This window comes from Rhinocladiella mackenziei (genome assembly GCF_000835555.1).
Source record: "Rhinocladiella mackenziei CBS 650.93 unplaced genomic scaffold supercont1.1, whole genome shotgun sequence".
In the NCBI taxonomy this organism is placed as follows: domain Eukaryota; kingdom Fungi; phylum Ascomycota; class Eurotiomycetes; order Chaetothyriales; family Herpotrichiellaceae; genus Rhinocladiella; species Rhinocladiella mackenziei.
In genome coordinates this window covers 3,607,532-3,631,024 of record NW_013550604.1, presented here as the reverse complement: position 1 = coordinate 3,631,024, position 23,493 = coordinate 3,607,532, and the positions used below count along the sequence as shown (strand labels likewise).

The 23,493-nt window shown below is 50.1% G+C and overlaps 10 protein-coding genes across 10 annotated transcripts; 5 read left to right on the top strand and 5 right to left on the bottom strand.

The window, feature by feature from the left end:
* Positions 1-225: 225 nt before the first annotated feature.
* On the top strand, positions 226-1,460 carry Z518_01289 (uncharacterized protein; the record flags this gene model as incomplete). The annotated part of the gene is made up of 3 exons (XM_013421890.1): positions 226-336; positions 417-666; positions 781-1,460. The coding sequence occupies 3 exons, from the start codon at positions 226-228 to the stop codon at positions 1,458-1,460; spliced, it is 1,041 nt and encodes a 346-aa protein (XP_013277344.1).
* Positions 1,461-2,970: 1,510 nt separating this feature from the next.
* On the bottom strand, positions 2,971-3,777 carry Z518_01288 (uncharacterized protein; the record flags this gene model as incomplete). Its single annotated transcript, XM_013421889.1, has 1 exon — positions 2,971-3,777. One exon carries the CDS (start codon positions 3,775-3,777, stop codon positions 2,971-2,973), a length of 807 nt encoding a protein of 268 aa, XP_013277343.1.
* Positions 3,778-5,828: 2,051 nt separating this feature from the next.
* Positions 5,829-6,297, bottom strand: Z518_01287 (uncharacterized protein; the record flags this gene model as incomplete). Its single annotated transcript, XM_013421888.1, has 2 exons — positions 5,829-6,098; positions 6,151-6,297. The coding sequence occupies 2 exons, from the start codon at positions 6,295-6,297 to the stop codon at positions 5,829-5,831; spliced, it is 417 nt and encodes a 138-aa protein (XP_013277342.1).
* Positions 6,298-7,195: 898 nt separating this feature from the next.
* On the top strand, positions 7,196-9,163 carry Z518_01286 (uncharacterized protein; the record flags this gene model as incomplete). Its single annotated transcript, XM_013421887.1, has 1 exon — positions 7,196-9,163. One exon carries the CDS (start codon positions 7,196-7,198, stop codon positions 9,161-9,163), a length of 1,968 nt encoding a protein of 655 aa, XP_013277341.1.
* Positions 9,164-9,569: 406 nt separating this feature from the next.
* Positions 9,570-11,686, bottom strand: Z518_01285 (uncharacterized protein; the record flags this gene model as incomplete). The annotated part of the gene is made up of 2 exons (XM_013421886.1): positions 9,570-9,910; positions 9,976-11,686. The coding sequence occupies 2 exons, from the start codon at positions 11,684-11,686 to the stop codon at positions 9,570-9,572; spliced, it is 2,052 nt and encodes a 683-aa protein (XP_013277340.1).
* A 985-nt stretch (positions 11,687-12,671) lies between these two features.
* On the bottom strand, positions 12,672-12,979 carry Z518_01284 (uncharacterized protein; the record flags this gene model as incomplete). Its single annotated transcript, XM_013421885.1, has 2 exons — positions 12,672-12,828; positions 12,882-12,979. 2 exons carry the CDS (start codon positions 12,977-12,979, stop codon positions 12,672-12,674), a joined length of 255 nt encoding a protein of 84 aa, XP_013277339.1.
* Positions 12,980-13,469: 490 nt separating this feature from the next.
* Z518_01283 (uncharacterized protein) lies at positions 13,470-14,958 on the top strand (the record flags this gene model as incomplete). The annotated part of the gene is made up of 2 exons (XM_013421884.1): positions 13,470-13,886; positions 13,942-14,958. 2 exons carry the CDS (start codon positions 13,470-13,472, stop codon positions 14,956-14,958), a joined length of 1,434 nt encoding a protein of 477 aa, XP_013277338.1.
* A 1,153-nt stretch (positions 14,959-16,111) lies between these two features.
* Positions 16,112-17,467, bottom strand: Z518_01282 (uncharacterized protein; the record flags this gene model as incomplete). Its single annotated transcript, XM_013421883.1, has 4 exons — positions 16,112-17,050; positions 17,107-17,204; positions 17,261-17,299; positions 17,359-17,467. 4 exons carry the CDS (start codon positions 17,465-17,467, stop codon positions 16,112-16,114), a joined length of 1,185 nt encoding a protein of 394 aa, XP_013277337.1.
* Positions 17,468-18,141: 674 nt separating this feature from the next.
* Z518_01281 (uncharacterized protein) lies at positions 18,142-21,405 on the top strand (the record flags this gene model as incomplete). The annotated part of the gene is made up of 1 exon (XM_013421882.1): positions 18,142-21,405. One exon carries the CDS (start codon positions 18,142-18,144, stop codon positions 21,403-21,405), a length of 3,264 nt encoding a protein of 1,087 aa, XP_013277336.1.
* Positions 21,406-22,747: 1,342 nt separating this feature from the next.
* Z518_01280 (uncharacterized protein) lies at positions 22,748-23,008 on the top strand (the record flags this gene model as incomplete). Its single annotated transcript, XM_013421881.1, has 1 exon — positions 22,748-23,008. One exon carries the CDS (start codon positions 22,748-22,750, stop codon positions 23,006-23,008), a length of 261 nt encoding a protein of 86 aa, XP_013277335.1.
* Positions 23,009-23,493: the final 485 nt, after the last annotated feature.

The window sequence follows — 23,493 nt, the reverse complement described above, 5'->3', positions numbered from 1 at the left end:
CAAGTGTCTTCCCCACCCCCAACTCCTTCACAAAATTTTGCCGCAGATTTTCTGGTATGAGTTCACTCATTCAATGTAGCTATCTTCGCTGTTAGTTCTCTTCGACGAAACGAATTCATCGCATCCAATATCTCCAGATCCCTGCCAGCCAGAGATCACGCAATGGCACGAGAATTTTGGTAACAGTCGTATCTCTTTGCTCTTCATTACGAGACCGCCATCAAAATGCCACGCCGCGGACAAGGCAGCGGGAAACGCGGCCCTGACTTGTCCTGGGATGACGAGGAAGACAATGCCTCGACACCGATCTCAAATAAACCTGAAGAACAATTTCCGGTAATCTCGCACACTCTCTCAAGCATTTCCGGAATCAAAAAGGGAGAACCATTCTGCTAACACGAGAACATGCGACGCAGCCGATCGAACTGCCTGTCCCTCGACCTGTCTCTGCCCCCGAAGCCTCCATCGTCAAGCATTATCTGAGCTTCCGCTCTCGAGCGCGCGATGGACCATACTACTCCATCCTCGACCCCAGCAGCGTCGTAGATGAGAAGGGCAAAGTTTCCAAGCGCGCGGGCTTCGACCCATTCAACGACCAAGACAAGTACACTGCAAAATACCACCAGAAGAAACGAGCGGTTCCGGACCTGTGCGGCCGGGAATACGGTATGTCATGTCAAACTCGACACAAACCAACCACGGTCACCAAGGGTGAAATGACGTGAGAGGGAAAAGAGATTTGGACACAAGACTGACACGGAATGTTCACGACATAAATAGCATTGCGATTCTTCCCCCACGAACTCTGGCCTCTCCTCGATCCCGATCGTAAAAACCCACTTTGGAAATCCTCCGAAATCGATATCGACATCGCAACCAATACGCCGCGCAAGAGTCTGAAACGAAGGCGCGAACTCGTAATCGATGATGACGAGGACGAGGATGACGAGGGCAAAGCCGCGAACTCAGACAACGACACTGATGGCTCAGATCCTCTGCTCTCGGGCTCCCGACGTTCCCGCAATGGGGCGCGAGTAGCGAAAGCGAAGCGACGTCGCGAAGAAGCGTCTTCGAAAAGAAAGTCACGCGAAAAGCGCGGTTTAGACGCCGAAGACGCATTTTCTGACAACGACGAAGAAGTGCGTCGGCGAACGCATCCTAGGGACAGGAGGAAAAAGACAGCCAATAATGACTCGGATGGCGAAGATGATGATGACGATGACGACGAGCATTTCCACGGAGACCACGATGAGCAGAACAATGATGACAATGCGAGTGAAGATGACGATGACGGGTCTGGGGACGACGATGAGCCCGTGGATTCGGAGTTTGAGGAGTCCGATGACGGCGAGGGCGATGATTACAACGCGGAGAATTACTTTGATACGGGCGAAGCAGATGATGACGACGGGTTTGCCTTTGGTCGTGGTGGAGGTGATGAGGAGGGTGGGTACTTTTGATGCGGACTGGATCTCGAGCGTTGTCACATATGCACGTGAAATATTTTTCTTCCGCAAGATCGAAAGAAAGGTGGGAAGTGGAGCATGCAAAGAGCCCGTTCTTATCCAAAGTGCTAGGAATTCTTGCGCTTCCACTTTAAGGGAGGGAAACGGCAGAAGATACCCAAGACATACGAGCCGAGTCTTCTTTGTTCGTTTGGTCAATTTCCTGAGCAGAAGCAAAATCGTCAATGAAATGAAATGAATTGAGGAAAAAATGATGAAATTTGACTTCATGACATGACATACTGTATCGAATTAGTATCCCCTCCATTACGTGAGTGATGGCCCATCTCATCTATCGTTGGAATTTGGATACTCACTCTGATCAGTTGCAAACCGTAGCTCTGGTTTTCAGCTCAAATTCGTCCGATTTCTCAGTGCCCTGACTTTCGTGGATCTTTAGCCTCGAACACTATGGAGGGAAATAAGAAAAGGAATGCAGTTTTGGTCCGAAACCTCTCTCAGTATAGGAGAGTAATTTCAATCTCTTTGCAGAACTGGAGTCTTCTCCTCTTCATTTCGTTTCCTTTGGTGAGATGTTCCTCGATTTCGTGAAACTGCCGTCGAAAGGCTTCATATTCGTGGTCCTTGCGGCAGATTCAATCTCATAAGAAACGACGACATCTTCTCCTGAAGCTCCTGAGATTCCAGCAAATGTCTCCCATACCGTTGGTGTCCGGAATTGAACTAGGCCACGCTCCAGGAGATGAACTGCAGATTCGATGTGTGGCAAAATCTCCCAGAATTCGCTCGCATGAAATTAAAGGACTGAAAGAAAGGCTTGACGTTCCGATAGCCACTGGTGTTCCCGGGTCTTGACCAGCAAGCATTGCCTCATTTGCCCAACAGCGAAGTTTCCTTGTCAGATGCTCCGACTACGGGCCCAAGATTGAGCCCAGAAATACGCGTTCAAAAGGCCCAAAATAGGCTAGCATGGGCGAATAGCAATGGTGCTCAGAGGAGGGATGAATGCCACCTGCCTTAACAGTAGAATAAAACAGCGATAGCCGATGACATCTAGCCTGTCTTTTCAGAAGTTACCTATCTTCTCAGCCCAGCAAGGACAAGACAATCATGGGTTCGACAGTCTGTGAAGCTGCAGACGCCTTGTAAGTAGCCGCCATCATTCGCTATAAAAGTACCCCTTTCGGACGAGACATGAAGGGTCAAGACGAGGTTGAGACCGGCAAAGTCAAAACGCTTCTGCATTAGTAGCGATCTTTCCAAATTCAGGCGCTGCAGATATCTCTCCGACTGTCTCCGCCATGAAACTTGATGTGCGTATCGGTATTCGAGTGTAGCTAGCATTGTATTTAAATTGGACGATATATCCCATGAGGTAGTGCTTATGCTAGTTAGAAGATATAAACTGGGAGTATCGAACGCTACATTATGGACTGTCCCGCCGCCAAAACCACCATTGCCCTTCCATATGCTTCGAGCTAAACCTGCGCTACGAGATACGTCTTCAGCTCCCCCCGCGGCCGAGGGCGGTGACTTCGCGAATAGCCACGACTACCGCGGGGGAGTCCTTGCACAGGATCGCGCTGTGATTGCTAGGGACTTTGGCGCCGACCTGGATGTTCGGGTTACGGGTGGCCACCGCATCGATACTGAGGCGACACCGTTCTTCCTCGTCGCCGCGGACCGAGGAAACCACGTAGCGCACTGGGACGGTAATGCGGTCTAACACAGGACCTAGCTCTCGCTCGCGAGAGATAACGCCGAGCTCGATATTGCTATTCGCCTGCTGCTCGGCGGTCATACGCGGGGTCAGGCCCGTCGGGCGCAACAGCGGCATGAACCAGTTCAGCCGCCGGAACCGCTTCCGGAGCCGCTTCTCCATGGCCTCGTCAAGCCAGTCGTACGGGTACGCGCCGTCGACCAGAACCGCGCCCAGGCAATGGTCTGGGTTCCGGCTGGCCCAGTGCGCCGCCACGTACGCCCCGTACGACCAGCCCACCACCAGCACTCGGTCCGTCATCATCACACCCCTACCCGCGAGAACGGCGTCGACATCTCGGACGGCTGCCTCAAAGGAATAGTCCGCCGAACGCTTCGACTTGCCGCGGGCCCGCTCGTCGTAGGTGATATGTCGCCACTCCGTCGTCCCCAGTTCGGCGATGACTTTCTTCCAGTGAAACTGGGTCGTGAACTGGCCGTTGAAGTAGACCACAGGAATGCCGGGACCGCCGGTATCGGTGACGGCCAGGGCCGTATCCTCGAACGGCAACTTGCCCCTCCAGGCCGAGTTGGTCGGGTTCGAGGTAGTCATCGTGTGTGCTCTTTAGCATCCGTGAATAGTATGCAGGCGATCGCCAGCTCCCGGCGCTGGTCGGCGACGTACGGCAGCGTTAGCTGAGCCCTATTTTTTGGAGGTTAGAGATCAGCTTCGAGAGTAAGACGGCCGCGTCGGCCTTAAACGGCGTAGATAGGACTTATCAGAAAGAAAGTGTAGGTCCAGCGATCAACAGGTTCTTGATCCACTAAGAGCAGCTCATATATGTGGTTGCGAAGTTCGCGGGCGAGGCTGAGGCAGTTTTGGTCTTCCGTGGCCGTGGTTGTTGATGCTTCTTCACAAGCCAAGAAAGCCTAGTCACCTGACGAGTAACGCGGAGCATTAGGACCAGCAGCTCAATTTTTACCACCTCGTAAGTCTTCCATAAGTCTTTCTCGCATTGAGAAGGATCTTTGTTACGATATAGGCCGGCATCGTAAGGGGAGTACTCTCGTAACGACGGTAAAAGAGAGTACACACCGTTTTTGCGAGTAGCTTAAAGGGATTAAACGGTCGTGTATGTCTCAAGAGCCTCTGGTATGCGCCTAAAGCCGTCGAATGGTTATGTGGACTCTATAAGGCAGATGGTTCACATACACGCAAACAAAAAAAAAAAAGCCCCCCTCCTATAGTCCATCTCTAACGAACTTATAGATGGGGCGCCGCAGCCAGTGAAAGCTTCAGCCAGACGAGTTCAACTGCAGAAGAGTTTGAATCAGTGACCCTCCCAACATATGAACAAGACGACATCATCAACAATCACTGGCTGGAGCATTACGTTTACCCATCTAGGGCACCTAGAAAGCTAGGCCGGACAACCCTCTTACCTTACCTATGATCGAACACTAGTAAGGCCCCTCAATTCTATCGGTTCGACTGCAAGCCGAGTGTTTTACCACTCGGTTACGTCCTTGATAGGTCAACCACGATTTTGAAGCAGATTTTGGCTGTATAAAATATGAACCTGAATTTTTTTTTTTTAAAAAAAAAAAAAATTTTGGAATCGCCTGGTTAGGGCTTGGCGTTGTGTGGCGACGCCAAGAGCGACGTGCTGGCCAATCACGTTCGAGATGGCTCGTAACCGAGCGTGAACGAACGAGCCTCGATGTCGGCATGGTCCGTGGATTGGATCCGATGAAAGACTACCGCCATCGGATCCAGTCTGTGGACCATCTCAGACAAGCCCTTTACTGATCACACTCGGGACGGTTCGTAACCAAGCGTTAACAAAGGAGCCTCGATATCGAGATGATCCATTGATCGGATTTGATGAAAGATGTCGTATACCCCGCCATAGAAACATTGACGAGAGGTTTCCGTAGACGACGACGTTACAGATGCAACGATGTAGCATTCGTGTGTCTATAAAAGGAGCCTCAGCACCTCGACAAGTAGATAGAGAACAGAGCACTCCTTCATCTCAAGTTGCACAAGAAGTTTGACAAAAGACTACCGCCATCGGATCCAATCCGTGGACCATGTGGCCAGGTAGGGCCGGGGATAGTGTATGGCGCTGGCCTCGATATCTTATACCTTAATAGAGACCCTTCTTAATGCGAGCAATATATCAACAACGTGCAGTAGAAGGAGTTATGGAAGACTTGCCTGATCTCAATGCGAATGCTACGATAGCGTTTGGCTACAGTGGGGATATGGCAAAATAATTTTTGAATTTTGAGCTACTAAGTTATTAGAATTGCAGCGGTAGAATTAACTCGCTGATGATTCGTAGCTACTTAAGATAGGCTACATCGGATTCAGAAAAGCGTGGTCTACTAATTTCTTTAGCCTCTTCCGAGAGAAAGTTGCAAATGTGTCCACAAGGGGAGGGCGGTTTCGGGAACCCCTGTATGTACCTCCTACATCGAGACCGTCAATCTTTAAGTCCGTATCAATATCGAGTCCCCGTCAATATTGATCCCCCGTTAATACTGGAGGGAACATAATATTGGGACCCATTCCACTGGACACATTTACTGGAATCCCCATTGGGGGTGACATGATATTGAAGGGAGCATAATTTTGGGATCCCTTTCACTGGACATCTTCTACTGGAGCCCATTTGGAACCTCAGTATACTTTAGAGTTACCTCCATCGCGAGAAGATCTCGCTTTCCTTCAGGATTCGAAAGCATCAAAAGTGTCACATCATCATAGCAGAGAGTCTTGATATCTTCCCACTCTAGTTCCATTTCGTCATTGTCGTTCGTCCGGAAAGACCGATGTATCCAGAACCCAGAGATGATGGAGGAAAAGACTGGCTTTTCCCGCACGGATGTATCAAGATTATACTCAATAGTCAAGCATCCGTCAATGTACTACCACAGATTAGTCATTGCTGCGGAAGAATGAACACATCTTTATTCTTACATCGCGGACCTCTTCCATGACTTTAGCATGCAAACTCTTCCCGACCGACTTTCGGTACAACATACACCACACTCTCCAGTATTCATCCAAAGTGCTTCTTTTCCGAACTCTTGGATAAACGTCTAATATCCACTTGAGGAGGGTCATGATATCTTCTTTGGTGGCGCGTACAGGAAAACGAGGCCTGTCTTCTCCTAGAAAATTACAATGACTGGTCGTGCTATTAGCAATGTCTCCCCTCGATAGATCTTATATAGTACACGCCCTTATCGTGTCCATTTCTTCATCACTCCCCAAATATTTTCTTTCGTAGAGTCTGCATGTGATTTCTTCAGTACCCTTCTCAGCGAGTTGTCGACGATGTTGTCGATAATGCTCGGTTGAATATTGAGCTCCTGGCCTCTGGTTGAGAGGTTGTATAGCCATGCTGTCTTCAGGAAGATCCCCCTTTCCCCAACTTCTTCCTTTTACTACTAGTAGATGATGCGAAGTCGTCACTGACAAGTAGGACAGAAAGGTCGAGGGAGGAATTCCTCATAGAAAGCAAAATGATAAGTCTTCTAGCGTCAGGTCTAGAAATCAAAGTTGGGTAGAGTCGCTGGAATGCATAAGAGGAAATGAGAGATGGGACGCGATTCGAGTCGATTTTGTGAAGGTCGGACAACGCTCTCTACGGTAGTGAGGAAATCTAGAGGGACCGTCTCTCGATGCTCGAGGCGTCGTGGTCAGGATAGTGCAGTTAAAGGCATCCATCGATTTCGAAGGATTGGGCGGATCCCTTACTGCTGAAGGGAGACTGTTTCTGGTCCCTAGTGATGGTTGCGTAGTACATAAGAAAGAAAGGGACAAGGGTAGCGATCTTGGCATCGAAGGAAGAAAACCCTTCCAAAGCGGCGGCACTGACCGCCAAATTCGGCGGGAAATTTCCCTGCAACCTGCGTTGGAATGTAAAAGGGAAAACCTATCGCTTTCTTCTCAGGGGCACCGTTAACCAGCTGCCGCCGGTATCATTGCAGGATGCCCGCGTCGAGATCGATTCTCGATGATGGAGACCAACGAACAAGACCGCGTCCGTCAGCGGTCTGTTCTCGTCCTCTACGGAACCGAGACTGGCACCTCCCAAGACATCGCTGCAGAAATCAGTCGCTGTCTGGAGCGTATTCATTTCTCCACAGATGTCGTTGGATTAGACGCTGTTAATCACAGCCATCTGCGCCTATATGCTTTCACGGTCTTCGTCGTCTCCACCACCGGTCAGGGCGATTTCCCCGAAAATGCTCGCCCATTTTGGACCAGTCTTCTTCGCAGGAAGCTCTCACCTACCACACTCGCAGGCGTCGATTATGCTGTTGTTGGACTCGGTGACAGTTCATACCTCAGGTTCAACTGGGCAGCCAGGAAATTGGACAAAAGACTGCGGCAACTAGGTGCCACCTGTATCCTCGAACCATGCGAAGCCGATGAACAAGGCGACGATGGAACGGATGGTGCTTTTCTGGAGTGGCTCCAGCGGTTCCGAGAAACGATCTTGACGGCTTTCCCAATTCCTGAAGGCCAGGGTCCCATTGCCGACGATGTCCCTCTTCCAAGCAAGTGGCGCCTGGAACAAAGGTGTGTCCAGAGCGACATTCACTCCGTCGACCGCATTCATCCTTCACCTACTGCGGCACTGCCATCTCCAGGCTCTTTTCCGGTGGTGTTGCAAACGAATCAACGCGTAACACCGTCTGACCATTGGCAAGACGTTAGATTCATGAGTCTGAAAACGTCTCGAAGGATCGAGTACATGCCCGGCGACGCGATCGCCATCTCTCCCCAAAACATGCCAACAGACGTGGAGTCTCTACTCGCTCGCATGAATTGGCATCTGGTGGCCGACACACCTATCCGTCTTGTCTCGACTCGTCCTCCCTCAAACAAAAACTCGGCTCATTTCGCAGCCAATCCCATCTTCTCTCGAGAAGATCTCACGCTCCGAATTCTCCTGACCGAATATCTCGACATCAACGCGATCCCTCGCCGCTCCTTCTTCGCCGCAATCGCAAGGTACACCGACGACTCCATGCACAAAGAACGCCTTCTCGAATTCACCGACCCGCAATACCTCGACGAATATTACGACTACGCGACGCGTCCGAGGCGCAGTATATTAGAGACCCTCCAGGAATTCGACTCGGTACATCTCCCCTGGGAGGAAGTCACGAATATATTCCCACTTCTGAGGCCTCGACAATTCAGCATCGCCAGCGGGGGCGCCCTAAAGTACGCGAAAGACGGTTCCACTATCTTCGAACTGCTCGTTGCCATCGTCAAGTATAGAACCGTCATCAAGCGGATCAGAGAAGGCGTGTGTACGAGATACCTAGCACAGCTCCGTGTCGGAACCACACTGCAAGTCTCGTTGAAGACGGAAGGGCGCTTTTCAAAACTCGCTTCCGACATATCGCACAAACACCGCGTCCTGATCGGTGCCGGTACGGGCATTGCACCGCTTCGAGCACTCATCCATGAGAAAGCCTCCCACAATCAACCCTCAGGCAAAACTGTACTTGTCTTCGGCTGCCGCAGCGAAAAGGCCGACTACTTCTTCCGCGATGAATGGGTCGGTCTCAACGCTGCGCTTGGTCAATCCGCCGACAATCGGTCTGACACCAGCTCTCTCAAAGTCATCACCGCTTTCTCCCGCGACCAAAATTCCAAAATCTACGTCCAAGACCGAATCCGCGAGCACAGCGAGCTGATCTGGGACTTCTTGCGCGAGAGGCATGCCGAGGTCATCATCTGCGGATCGGCGGGCCCGATGCCAAAAGCCGTGCGGCAGGCGCTGATCGATGCGCTTGTGAGTCAGGGGCGGAAAAGAGCGACGGAATTGTCGGAGGCCAGAAACAAGGACAAGGACGCGGACGAGACAAATGAAGACGAAGACAGTCCAATTGAAACTGCCAACAGTGCCGAGATGTACCTCGCAAGGCTGGAAAAGGAAGGGAAATATAAGCAGGAAACATGGTCATGATGTCAGTCTGACACATGTACAGATAATCATCTCCGTGTCTAATTGAAGACCCTACAATAAAAGAAGCCTACAAGAAGGAAAGATGGAATCCGAATATGTTAAGAGTCTGATTCGACTACAATCTGACTCAACAAATCAACAAGAATTTTTTGCTTTTCCTGCTACACAGACGTAAATACTAGTTATATAGTAGACGATAGAGAAAATATTATCCGCATGGAAATTTTTTTTTTTAATAAAAAGGGGGATGTTGTTGCTTACATAACCATCACCATACACATCATAAAACTCTTTGTGGATAGGTTGGGAAGGACAATTTGCGTTGACATAAACCATCAAAGCATGAGACATCCATCCATCCATCCATCATCACCACGGGACTTGACTTTGATACATGGAACCTTTTTTACACCTGCACGCTGGTCTTGTCCTTGCAGCCGCTGCATCCAGTCTTGCCAGCGGCGACCTGGCTGGGAGTCCGGGCGTAACTAGGAGGCACATCGAGGGCTGGATTACGGATGAAGAAGTTTCTCGGTCGAAGGAGCAGCGTCATGGGCTCGGCAGGCATGACCGGGTAGTCTTCTGGGGATGGGAAGTGGGTGATGCCAAAGGTGTGCCAGAGCACGATGTCGGTATCGTTGATCTTTTCTTGTGGATTTGCGGCGATCCATTGAGGGAGACCCATGGAAGGCTCACCCGAGGTTTGGGGTACATGGCGACCAGCAGGGTGGATTTGGTCGTCGGAGTCTGTGTGATGAGTTAGCTGTTGGGTTTCGGGGACGAGAGAGGTTGGGGGGGGGATAAAACTTTACACTTTGTGACGTGGATGGCATGGCGGGAGAAACCGGCACGTTTCCAGACCAGAGAGTTCTCCTTGGGCAACAAGGCTGGAACTTCACGGCTTACCAGCTTGTAGGAAACTGGCTTGTGAGAGTGAGGGTTTAGCTTGTTCTCGTTGCACATGTCCCAGGTTCGAGAGCTGGAGCCGTTGTAGTCGGCCATGGCTTCGATGGGGTTGGTGTACTTGGTCTTCTTCGCATAGAAGGCGTTGCCGTAAAAGTTTTCTTCCGAGCCAACTTCACCAGCGCCCTGGGTGGCATCGACTTGAAAGACCGTATTGTTAGGTCCGTCAATGTTAGGATCGATTCGAAGACAGAACAAATGTTGATGATTGTGGGCATTAACCCCAGGGTAGACTTCCGTGCCCCAGCCTTCGGTGTCCTCACCAGGGTTCATGGCGTAAGTGTTGAGGATCCCTGTAAGCTTGATTTCGAGTTGGATGGTACCATCTTGGTGGAAGATCCAGTAGACGCAGTATTCGTAGTTGGCGGCAGTGAAGATATGGCTGATAATGAGTTTCCGGGCCCGGGTAACAATGACCGAATCGTCCCGGAAATCGGTGTGCTTGAAGAGGATGCCATTGTCTTCTTCGTGAATGCAGATTGCGTTCTTGATGGTTTGGGCGGCGCCGGCCTTGTTGACGAATTCGCCGTCCATGTAATGGATGCTGCCCTTGCAATCACAGCCCAGGCTGAGAGAGTTGGTCATGTAGCCGCCACCGTATTCACCAAGGTCAAAAGCGTGCTTGCGTTGATGAGGATGTTCGGGGTTTCCGTATGGAACCACCATTTCGGCAAGGGAGAGTCTGTAGAAAATGGGTCGGGCTTTGTTTTCAGCCTTGTCAAAATAGGTGATGTTGTGAAGGACAATGCCCTCTCTATAGTTGAAGCCGACATGGACAGACCAATTTTGCCATTCAATGACGCGGCCGTTGACCTTGAAGCTCACACCTTCTGGCTGTGTAATATTGATGGGCTTAAGGTCGGTTCTGTAGCCACCCATGTCTTCGATGGATTGAACGGTATAATTGTTCGGGGGAGCCTTGCTGATTGGTCGTCGAACCTTGGGAACATCGATATGGATGATTTTCTGCAGATTTGCGTCATAAATGGGGCAAAAATCCAGAGGATATGAATATTGAGAATCATCGACATGGGGTCGATAGTACATCAGAGCCTGCTGGAGTCTGACGGAATTGCCGAATCTCTCATCATAGCCGATAGTCCAGGGATCGCAATAGACCTTGTGCATTTCCTCTGGAGGAATGCCAATCAGACCGCATTGCTCGATGACTCCAGGATCTTTGCGGCACACGTGCTCGACCACTTGAAGGTCTTCCATGGTGATCAAGGGTTGAACGCCGGGAGTTTCCTCCCATTTAAGGATCTTCCGTTCTGTGAGGTCGACATGGCCGTCGAACACCTTTCCGTCGGTGGAGATGGCCACGACATCGGCGATACGATGCGGTCTGGGAGTGCTTTCAGGAGCAGCCAACCATTTCATCATCGGGGCCTTTGGAGGCTCAAGAAGAGTAACGGCATTGTAGTACAGTTTACCGTATTTGGCCCGCAGAATAGACACAGTGGTCTCAATCTCGAGAGAAGAGAGAGGGTCGAATGGGTGAACAGGAGCAACAGTGTTGGAGACCTGCTGTGTGAACTGCTTGACACGCTCGAGAACCATGTTGACAGAATCGGATGATCAATGTGCTCTCGTAAGGTGGGAGAAGGGAGTATGCGCTGAAGTAAGACAACGAGACGAAGTGGAGGGAAGCATAGGCATATATGTAGGTAGAGGAAAATTTGTCCTCCTCAAAAAAGATGAAAAGGGCAATACTTTGCCATGGCGGCACCAACAGTATATGGCCTGATGCTGGAACCGGGAGCGTGTCGTACATTGTCCATTTGCATTGCACGCTGAATACAGTTAACGAACGATAAGAGGAACCAATGATAAGGGTGCGGAGGGCTAGAAGGACTCGTCCGCATCGTGGTCGCTTTCCTCCTTTTCGCATCCAGTTCCATAGCATGGCAATTTTTCCTTTTTACGGTTTAGACTCTCTCTCCACGTCTCGGATATATGGCTGATGCAGTGCGAACGAGCCAATCTGGACTGCCCCGTTCGAAAAGAGAAGGTTACCGCGAGCATCAATCCTCAGCGGAATCACCACTACTATCACCCCTACTATCAGAGCTCCCGAACGAGTGGCGAGATGCTGATGGATCGCATTGATCACATTCACATGGGATTGCAGAGATTCTGTCCAACTCCACTTCTGTCCTTCTGATTTGACTCCTCTCAACCCAAATGTCCCCCTCCACACCCCGGACCGATGGACCGGTGGAAAATGAGTATCTCGTCGTCAAGCGAAGCTTTTCCGAACTGACGCTACCATGCAAGGCTCACGAGGCTGCAGGACATGGAGGCTGGTTCAATGACATGTCTGAGTCCGATAATGCGCTCCGAGGTTTGGCACACTTTTCACCTCCTTTTTGGTGGGGGGGGGGGGGGGAGTTGTATTATTTACATGCGGCTCTTTTTCATAAGTACAATGTCAATTGCTTTTGGCAACGCTTGGTCTTCTTTAAGGTTTCTCTGAGGTTTCTCTGGTTCACTCCAGCACTTGGTCGTGAGCAGTTGTGTGTGTTTTGTGGTATCTCGTCCCCGATCAGTGATGTCCTTCTCCATGGCCATGTGAATCCTTCATAAATAGAGCCTCAAAAACAACGTAGCCAGTGAATGCAACTGCGGCAATTCCAAATCCTGGGAAAGCTCCCTTGAATCGATTCCATCTCGTGAATGGACCAGTGTATCGCCATGCCTCACTGGAGATTGTCAGAATTTGTTGAGCTTGGAAAATCTTCAATAGGCCCCTTACGATCTCGCCCAAGGGTCTTTTGCACGCCATTGCTTGCTTGTTGCAGCATCGGTGAAGGTCTTCATATTAAACCCCGTAGGGTTGTTGGAAGGAGGCATTTTGTCGTGGAGGACGGAGGATGGTCGAAAATGCAAATAGGTGGGGCTCAGAGCTCACCAGCACACACCACAGACCCGTATTCAAAGGGCACCTAGACTCTTTCCTGAAGATATGTGTACGCAGTACAAAAGATTCACTGTTCCAGAACAACCGGATGATGTCTTGAGGACGAAGCTTGAGCCAAGACTGCGTGGTCAAGCTTCGCTGCACCTTGCCGCCAAGTGCTTCACTGTAATCGCGATGTGCCTGCAAATCGACTTCTGGCCGTCTTTCGTGGGCTGGATTGTCTCGCAATTTCCTACTGCGCAATTGCTCTTCTTCCACAATGAACTCCCGGAAACCGCCTGTGTGGTGAAGGAAAGGATGAGGTTCAATCAAATGGAGCCGACAACAGTCCATGTCTGATTTCTGTTGCTATCTTGTCTCCGCAATGAACACATTTGATTCATTACTTTTACGATACTACGGTGAATACTCTCTTCCTCCATAATGGCGCCTCCTCGTTATGGCAATCAGTCCTTGAATGGACCTTATCACATTCAACAAAATCATCTTCCAACACACGCTTCCTCTCACCAACATGGCGCCCTTCCACCTCCCACTCATCTCGGTACACCGTCGTTCGGGGCCGCAGGGCCTTCCAACGCAAGTCCCTTCGCTTTGGCTGGCAATTTGAACAATGGCTTTGATCGGAGTATGCTGGACAGTGGTCTTCTTCCTGGCCAATTAGCACAAATGGGGTTCCCGAGGGGAGGTCCAGTACAGGCTCACCAGAACTATGACGGCTTGGGTGGCCCTCTCGAGAATAAAGACGATGCAAGGATTCGAAACGTCTGGAAACATAATTTGAAAGAAGAGATGGCGACGTTGAGGCAGCTGGTTGACACGTACCCATACATCGCAATGGTACGTACGTCTCGTCCCTGTTTTGATCCTCTTTGCACTGACCCCACGCACTAAGGACACCGAATTCCCTGGCATTGTCGCGAGACCCATCGGCCAATTCACCACCAAGGCTGACTACCATTATCAAACTTTACGATGTAACGTCGACTTGCTCAAGATGATCCAGCTTGGAATCACCCTCTTTAAGCCTGACGGCAGCCTTCCTCCACCCGATGCCATCTCGCCACCGAAATCCCAATTTCATCCCAACATGTTACCAACTCCTTGCACCTGGCAATTCAACTTCCGATTTTCCCTCGAAACGGACATGTACGCCCGAGAATCAACACAAATGCTCACAAAAGCTGGGATTGACTTTGATCGACATGCTAAACACGGAATCGACCCTGATGATTTTGGATCCCTCCTAATCAGTTCAGGCCTGGTCCTGGATCCTGATGTACACTGGATTTCGTTTCATTCTGGTTACGATTTTGGCTATCTCATGAAGCTCATGATTTGCAAACCCCTACCGGAGGATGAAGTACAATTCCACGAGTATTTGGAGAAATTTTTTCCCTCCCTGTTCGACATCAAATTCATTCTCAAACATGCCGGCGTCAAGGGACAGGTCAACAGCGGACAACCCCTCACTCAAGAAGCAGCGATGATGGTGCAACGTATCATGACCAAATCTGGCCTTCAAGATATCGCAGAAGAGCTCGCTGTGGCGCGAATTGGCCAAGCCCATCAAGCTGGCTCGGATTCCTTGCTTACTGGGCAAGTGTATTTCAAAATGAAGGAAAAGATCTTCAATGGAACCATCGAGGAGGACAAGTATAGATCACAAGTTTGGGGCTTGAATGCGCAGATGCCGACAACGGGAACGGGTCCAGGGACAAAGGATTTTAGCACGCCCAATATGAATGGAGCCACCTTTTACAACCAAAATGGTACACCGACGACACCTCAGACTGGAAACATCGGAATGGCAGGAGCACCTTCACATACTCCCATACCTGCTCATGGCATGATGGGAAGCATGACGCCTGGAGGATTCGGAAATTTCCAGTACCAGAAGGCGATGAGTTAGGGGCGTTCTCCGAGTAAGCAGGGGTCGGATCAAGAATAATTCGTCTCACCCATCTTACCGATTCGCCCCTGACTGGACATGAATTTACCAACCAGCGGCTACGTGAACAGAAGGGAGCATTGGATGGTCGGTTCCAAGGGGAGTGGCGTTGTTACATTTTTGGGTGAAAATCCAGTCTCACTATGAGGCGTTCGTTCCCGGTCGTACCAAAAAGACGTATCAACATTTTGGCGCTGGACTCGTGTTTTTAATTTTTATTTTTATTTTTATTTTTTTGCCGTGGGTTTGGCGGGTTGTAAGAAGTATGAGTCCCCCGGTGCTGGGCCTGTCGTTGGGCAAATGCGGTGGTCGGTCTGGCGTGGTGTGGACCGCGATACTTTGACTCTCTGGATGGAATCGAGTCGGGCAGGGCACAATGGCGCTTGTTCCTGCATAGAGTGCTTACTCTTGTAGGTAGTTCTTCAGAGCCAACGGGCTGGCTGTTGTGTACCAATGCTTCACTGCACACGCGGGCTTAAATGGACGTGATTTGATATTACGCATGATTTAAATTATCGACCATTTGCTTTCTTTGTTTGATGACCACTTTCAAGTTTCAACTCCGTATCAACCGGCCGTTGTTGCTCCCTGTTTCCCGGGACTCCTTTCTCTCTTGCGCCAAAAGCTTCCAAATCTTCCGTTTTGCACTGATAGACTTCCTCTCTAAACATGAATGCTTCTTACGTTTTTCAATTGCCAAAATGTCGAGTTGACGGCGGTCAGCACTCAGGCGAAAATTTGCCCCAAATGGACCAGGACTAGCACCCGACTCCAACTCCGGCTCTTGCTGGCCATTGCCGTATAGCTTCAATTTGCTCTATCTCGTATTCGTCATTCGATCTGCGACCTTGTGTCGTGGTTCCAAATTCAATGGGATCTGTTCTCTTCAGACATATAGTATCTCGTTCAAAAGACGCAGGAGTTTGTCCCGACGTTACTCCGAAGCCTAGTGAGTCTTGGGGCTCTAGAGAAGCAGGCACCTGCACCCAACGACTTTTAGGTCGTTGACGTTCCCGTGGACTTCTTTGGTCGTAGTTTGAAAACCAACCGTGACCAAAAGTTGAGTGTGCGTCGTTTGCTTCGATTGGTCTCGTTCGCCACTGCGATCGTCGTCTCAGCTACCCAAGTACTTCCTCCAGCCATCTCTCCAGACAGCTCGCTGACCCTCGTCCGCAATGCCGGGCCGTTCCCCAACTCTGAACCGTTCCCATCGTGCGTCGCGACCTGTACCGATGCAAATCAGGGTTGAATCGTCAATCCAGCCTAGTATGCCCTTTTGTGGTCGAATTGGAAGGGATCCGAGGGCGGGAAGATATGAGAGTGAGGTTCCGTTGAGTCCACCGCTTTCATCGCCCATTTCAAAATGCGTCGAGGCAAATGAATATATGTCCGAGAAGACACGAGGCAGGAGAGGGATCTTGGATAAGAAGCCCCATTTCTGGTTCGTGGTGACTTCTTCGTCGGCGTTGACGTGTGGAGATTGAGATCGGCGAGACGGACTCGTGGGGCTGATCGGCTGAGAGGGTGAGGAATTCGGGAGGTCAAATATGTGTAGAGTGGACTTGTCGGACGTGACGGCCAGCATGCTCGAGTTGGGAGATATGGCGAGGCTAAAGATGTAGGCTGGATCGACTCCGCGACGAAGCTCAGCAACTTTTGTGCAGTTTGACGTCGAAAACACACGGATCAAAGTCCCTGTTTCACTGGCGGTCGCCAAAAGTTGGCCATCGGCGCTGAGATCCATCGCACGCAAGGCCGACGTATGTGCTGGAATGATGCTCACATTCCCCGATCCAAGTTCAACTAGCTGAACTTTCCCTGGCGATCGACCTGGGAATGCCACGAGTCTGGAACCTAGACAACATACCCCCAGTGGGTTGTCCGCGGTCTCGAAGACGGCGGTCTTTTCTGGAGGCGAGGAGAATTTATACAGGTGGATGCTGTTTTGGATAGCAATAGCAATCCACGACTTGGTCAGGCGGACTCGAAGGACGGCCGTCTTCAGCTCGAGTGTGATGGCTACCTTTTGTTTGGCGTCGTCCCAGATCATTACCTGCCACAAGTATCAGACCACTACTCTTCGTGCGTTCAAGACTTTCCAGTGTATACTTTTGTTTGTGGCCATCTTGGATTCTTTCCACCTCCTACCAGGGCCAGATAGTTGTACCGACCAAGCATTTCAGCCGCTCCGATGCCAGCATTTAGATCTACGACGTGTCTTAGATTATGGATAGAAGCGGGAAGGACGTAGATGGATGAATACCTCTGGAAGCTTTGAGTTCGCATGGGTCTGAGTTGAACACTGGAGAAAATGTGAACACTCGCGGGCCATTCAACATCTCGAGGGTCTTTCCTACGTACCACAGAAGCCTGTGTCAAGGCCGACAGCGAAACAGCTTGCATCGTTGTTAAAGGAGGCAGACAACGCTATTGGTCCTGAGGACTCATCGATGATGGGGCGAGTATTCATGTTGAAGTGCTACCACCGCAGTGTTCATGATGTAGGGAAGAAGTAGGCCGACGTCGTCGTGATAATCCAAGGCGGCGATATCGGGAGGGTAGGGAGAATCGTCATGGAATTACCTTATAATTTCCATACTCGTCTGGTGGTGCCTTTTTAAGGACGCTTAGGGGAGAAGCACAATTTTGCAGGAAATGTGGTGGTGAGACGGTTGATGGCTGACGGGTTCCGGCGAGATGACGCAGAGCCGCAGGCCGTCCTTGGTTCCTCGAGAATCATCAGTCGTAATCAGGCTCTATTGCCGCCATCATTTGTAGCCTGCTGACCCAGTCACTCTTCAACGCCCAGTAAGCGACTATCAGATCCCCCCCCCCCCCCTCCCCCCTCCACCCCCCCTAACCCGCCCTTCCCACCCCCCCCCCCCCCTTACCAATCTCCTTGAAGTGGCTGTGCAATCCAAATACTTTTTTGCCATTGACTACCCACGCGACCAGCCAGAGCTCCTGGTCAAATAACCACCTTGACCCTTGTCCAGCAAGCTCTGTCTGCTCTAGAACAAATTTTCCGACTTTCGCTGCGGCATGTCCAACGGTTCCAAGTCTACCCAGCAAACCATTATGAGGTAACAACCATCCAAAACCCCACAAAGATCCCGCTCTTTGAGCGGCCACGATTGGCCTGCCATGTCGTTGAAGCCAAAAGATGAGTTCGACCAAAGCCAACTCCCTCCTCCGTCATTGAAATCTTCAGATCCTTGGGCAACGGATCCCCAAACTCCGGGTGCCTTTCCGGTGTCACCGGAAGCGCAGGAGGGGGTTGTGTCGGCACCTCACTCATTATCTGCTGCTGTCAAGGCCCGAAGAGACGAGTATATTCGGAAAATGTCGATGCGAATCAAGATAGGTACCTGGAATGTTGCCTCGATCAATGGTACTGAAAAGGATTTGGGGGCTTGGTTTGTTGAAGGGTATGGAGGAAGAAGTCTGTCACAGGAGCTAGCCGGCACTTCGGTCGAAGACGACCAAGATTCCGATAGTGATGAAAATGGTGAATCTGTTGAGTCCCAAGAAGCACGGATGTCGAGGAAGAAGACCACTGTACCAATGGATGATGTTCCTGCAGAAACCCATGGCCATCGAATCGATTTGTATGTGTTAGGACTACAAGAGATTGTCGATGTGACGTCCATGACAGAAGCCGTTAAGCCTTACACTGATCCGAATCCGGGCCAAAAATGGAAGAAAGCATTGAAACATGCTTTACCCGTTGGGTTTTCGAAAATAGCAGAACAGCAACTGCTAGGTCTTCTCATCCTTGTCTACGCGTCCCCGGAGCTAGCCCCAAGCATAAGTTCAGTAAGTGCCACTTCCGTGGGTACCGGCTTGATGGGATACTTGGGCAATAAAGGTGCCGTTGCTGTGAGAATTGTGGTGGGAGAGGCAACAAAACTGTGTTTTGTCAACTGTCATCTTGCCGCGGGAGCGGACCAAACGGCATTAAATCGTCGAACCTGGGATACGAATCAGATACTGAACCGGACTCGATTTCCTCTAGCTAGTCTGGATGGAGAAGCTGCCGAAGATGGGGAAGAAAAGATTGGCGACGAGGACTTTGGTTTCTGGTTCGGAGACCTGAATTACCGTTTAGACGACATACCGGGGGAAGATGTCCGAAGACTGTTGCTGCTGCATACTCGGAATGAGTATGATAGTGAAAACATATCCCAGCGACGTATCGACAGCGAGTTGGGGTTTATCAGTGCGCCTTCCAATGAGCACTTTGAGCACAGAGATCAAGAGAGGCCAGCCTCCGAAAGCACCAGTGGGCCAGAACTCGATCCGAAGTCTGATCCCGCTTCACTTCACACCACTCTGCAATCGCTACTGGCGCATGATCAGTTACGCACTCAGCAAAGGCTCCAAAAAGCGTTCCATGAAGGATGGCGAGAAGGGGAGATCAATTTCTTGCCCACGTATAAATATGATGTTGGCAGTGTAGGAATGTTTGACTCCGGGGAGAAACAAAGAAGTCCCAGCTGGTGTGACCGGATTCTTTATCGGACTCGACGAGACAAAGAAATGCACGAGGAGAAAGCTAAGCAACTGGCAGAAGCCCGGAAAAAGGATGAATCGATGAAAGCTCGTGGAATCGATGAAGCCACCGTTGAACATGATGTCTTGTTCGACTACGATCCCGAAACCGATGGGCTTGCCTACGGCGATGATTACGACGAATATGAGGAACGTGAAGAAAATTTTCACGACGCCGAATTGGTCCAAACACGGGAAGACGATGGGGATTTGATTGAACTCCACAGTTACAATTCACATCAACGAGTATTGTCTTCAGACCACAAGCCACTCGGCGCCATCTTCACTCTGACCTATGATGCCGTCATTCCCGAACTGAAGGCGAAAATACACCAAGAGGTTGCGCGAGAGCTGGACAAGGCAGAAAACGAGGGCCGCCCAGCGGTGACCGTGGTAGTAGATGATCATTCTGACGAGCTGGGACCAAACGCTGACGGTGCGGCAGACATGAATGCCGTACACTTTGGCGATGTCCGCTATGGCGTCAAGAAGACGAGGATGGTCACCATTGCAAACACTGGACAAATCGCCGCATCGTTTTCATTTGTTGAACGACCGACAGAATCAGAAGAAGGTGCCCGCGTGGTGCCAGAATGGCTCGAACTCCACCTCGAATCACATGTCATGCAACAATCAGGTCAGGCCCACAAACCAGGAGATCAAATCTCTCTATCTCCCGGTGAAACGACGAGCATTGAATTATCCATCGATGTCACGGATGGCCGGCTCGTATATGAGTTGAACAAAGGCATAACGCAACTCGAAGACATCCTCGTGCTGAGAATCGAAAACGGGAGAGATCATTTTATTCCCGTCAAGGGAAACTGGCTGCAATCCTCTTTCTTCCGCACACTGGACGAATTGGTTGTTGCACCTGAAGGGGGAGTACGAAAGCTGCCGAAATCTCACAAGAACAGAGATTCAACGGGAACGGGCAACGTCCACAGCTCTGCAACCCATCACTCTGCCCCAAAGGAATTGTATTCTCTCACAGAAATCTTACCTATCTTCATCGAGAGATCGATAGCGGAATGGGGAATGATTCATGACGAAGATATTCCTCCCTGGCAGTATGAGAATGGAGGTCTGTCGTGGCCGTTCAATCGAGACACGTGGACCTTCCACGAAGGTGAAGAACGCTTGGAATTGTTGGCTGGTGTTAGGGAAGCCTTAGACACCGCGGCGCCCTTGGACAGGAATTTGGACCCGGATGTGCCAGGCATTGTCCGACTAGAAATCCTAGCGGAAACCTTGATATCCTTTCTTCAGTCCTTAAGGGATGGCATCATTTCTGCGGAAATATGGTCGGACGTGGAAGTACGGCTGAGCACGATGGAAAAAGGAAAAGCACATCCCAGTCCGGAAGAAATTCAGGACATGGTGATGGATGTTTTGTCGCAGTTCCCTGTGCACAGTGTCTCATTTACCTTTATCACTTTTCTGATGAATCGGATTGTCAACGAACTTGTTCCTTGTGGGAAGCCGGCACCAACTTCTGGCACACCAGCGCCGGCTTCACCCAATCCTTCCCGACGGTCAAGGGCATCGACGCTCTCGGTTGATTCTGGCGATACACCTCTCATGTCCGGTCAAGAAACGCCGGGTAAAAGAGGGCTCTTTCTCACATTGCGTCGACATCGCACACAAAGTATTTCATCTTCCTCAGATCCAACGACGGAAGCGGTCATGGCGGCTTCAGAGCGGAGAAAGCAACTCATTCGTGCATATGTTGAGATATTTGCCCCAATTATCACCAGATCCGAAAATGATACGAATTACAAGGGCAAAGACAAGAAAGCATTGGAAGGCCGCAAGAGACGGGTGCTCGAGGTGTTTCTCAATGCGAGGCATGTGTGAGTGGCCTCCAAACTTTTTGGATAAGAAGTATACCACAAAAATTCGTCGAGAGGTGTTGAACGATCGAGGTATCCCATGACATGGCCACGTGACGGGTTCTTAGGATCCAACTGCATTCATCTTTTGTCTTCAAGTCTGGCCGAAGATGCGCGAAGTCTTGACCTGATGGCTTGCTTGCAAGAGACTGTAGTTTTCGCGGAATCCGGAGAAAGTCAGACCACAATATTGGGCCATGTTGGATGAGCTTTGGATGATTCATGTTGGTCTGTATGCTGAATCATAGCCTGAGTTCCTAGCCTGTCCACATATGGAAGTGTATTACCTATACCGTAGTCAACCTCACCAAGCAAGCGAAGCCTTCTCCATGGACTGGGTGCTGGTGGTAAAAAATTAGCTCAACAGAAAGAAAACTCGACAAGGCTTGAAGCAGCAGCATCTTGACGCCTATACCTCGGCTCCTTCGGATAAACGTTGATCCGAGGCACGTGATCTTGCGTCATTATTGTCTTCGGCTGTCTAAAAATGCTTTTTCTCACCGTCTCATCTCAAAATCCCATCCCGGCCCAGTCAAAACGTGAGAATCACAATGTCATTTCGCACCCATTATCAGCAGAAATTTCACCCAATCAGACCATTAGCTCTGGCAAGAATACGACATTGTGCTACGGGAAGGCACTTTGATGATCTCCAAGGCCCTTAAGACCCGTCCGTATGAGCAGAAAATTCGCGCAAACCTATTTTCCCGTGGGCGTTGGCATGCGACTCCGTCCTTGGGATCGGAAACCGATATTCCCACAATACGCCAGCGTCGAGACGCCTATTGTAGAGCACCATGGGGTGAAGACACAACAGAGCCCCCTTCGCAAGCTTCGACCGATTTCTGACATCGAAGCGAAACGACTGCCGAGTTTTCCGAAGCTTATTCATAACAGCATACGACAAAAGCAGCTTTGTCATTTTCGGTGTGGTGAGTGATTTCCCATGCAAGGCGCAGGGCGTGCGATGACGCAAAGCTTGTTTTTTTGGTTTCTTGCCGGAATCTTTTGTATACACCCTATTACCACACAATTCTTGCGAATGCAGATGACTTCATGACTTTGTATGAGTTGCGAAGCAACGTATATATGCCTCCGTTGCCTTCGGAGTCATAAGGTTTCTCCCTTCACCATCATTCAAAACAACAATCAAGATACGATCTTAAGATCTGAAGGGAATCTTCACTTGACATACCCAATATTTCCCAAAGTTACAGTGCTCAATACAAATACTCCAGGCAAACAAAACACCCAAACACGAACACATCTCACCTCCAAACATCTCTCTCCAACCAATCACAATCAACATGCCTGCCTCCAGCATCAAGAAATACATCCCCGACTTCCTCCTGCCGACCGACGAGCCTGCGGCGCCTGTCCGCATCTACGATGTCCCTCTTCGTCGTGAACTCTTCCACAAAGCCAAGTCCGGTAACGAGTACACCATATCCGCCAGCCGGAATAACTCTGTCGTCAGCGAACGAAGGAAAGGTTCTGTTGTCAATGTCGACTCCGAGGGCGAACAGAGACGAGGCAGTTGGCATCCTTTCATGGCTTTCGGCCACTGAACACGCACCAGGGCTTTGAAACCTACTTGTAACATTACTTGATTGCTTTTGGTTTGTACATACTAGCAAGCGATGTTGTGGGGTTTTTACAGGACTGTACGGTACAGAACTCGATCGGATTGGACTTGGATGGGATTGTGACGAAGACGTACAAGCAAACTACTGAATGCCATTGCACGTTGACAGCGGTTCAATCAGAGAATTAACAAAATCTCACGAAAAATTTTTGACGTTTGCAAAGAAAAAATATTAACGTTGGCCTTCCATTTTTTCCCTTTCCTCTCGCCTTGAATTCACATACTACAACACGCATGCTCTGAGCGTTTCCCGTCACCTATAGAACTCAACCGGATACAGTGTCGCAATACTACAATGGCTGCTGTGGTTCTCAAACAGTTATCTACACTCCATCTAACGCAGCTGTTACGTTTACAGAACTGCAATGAAGATACCTTAGAAATACGAAAGATTTGATTCAATGTGAA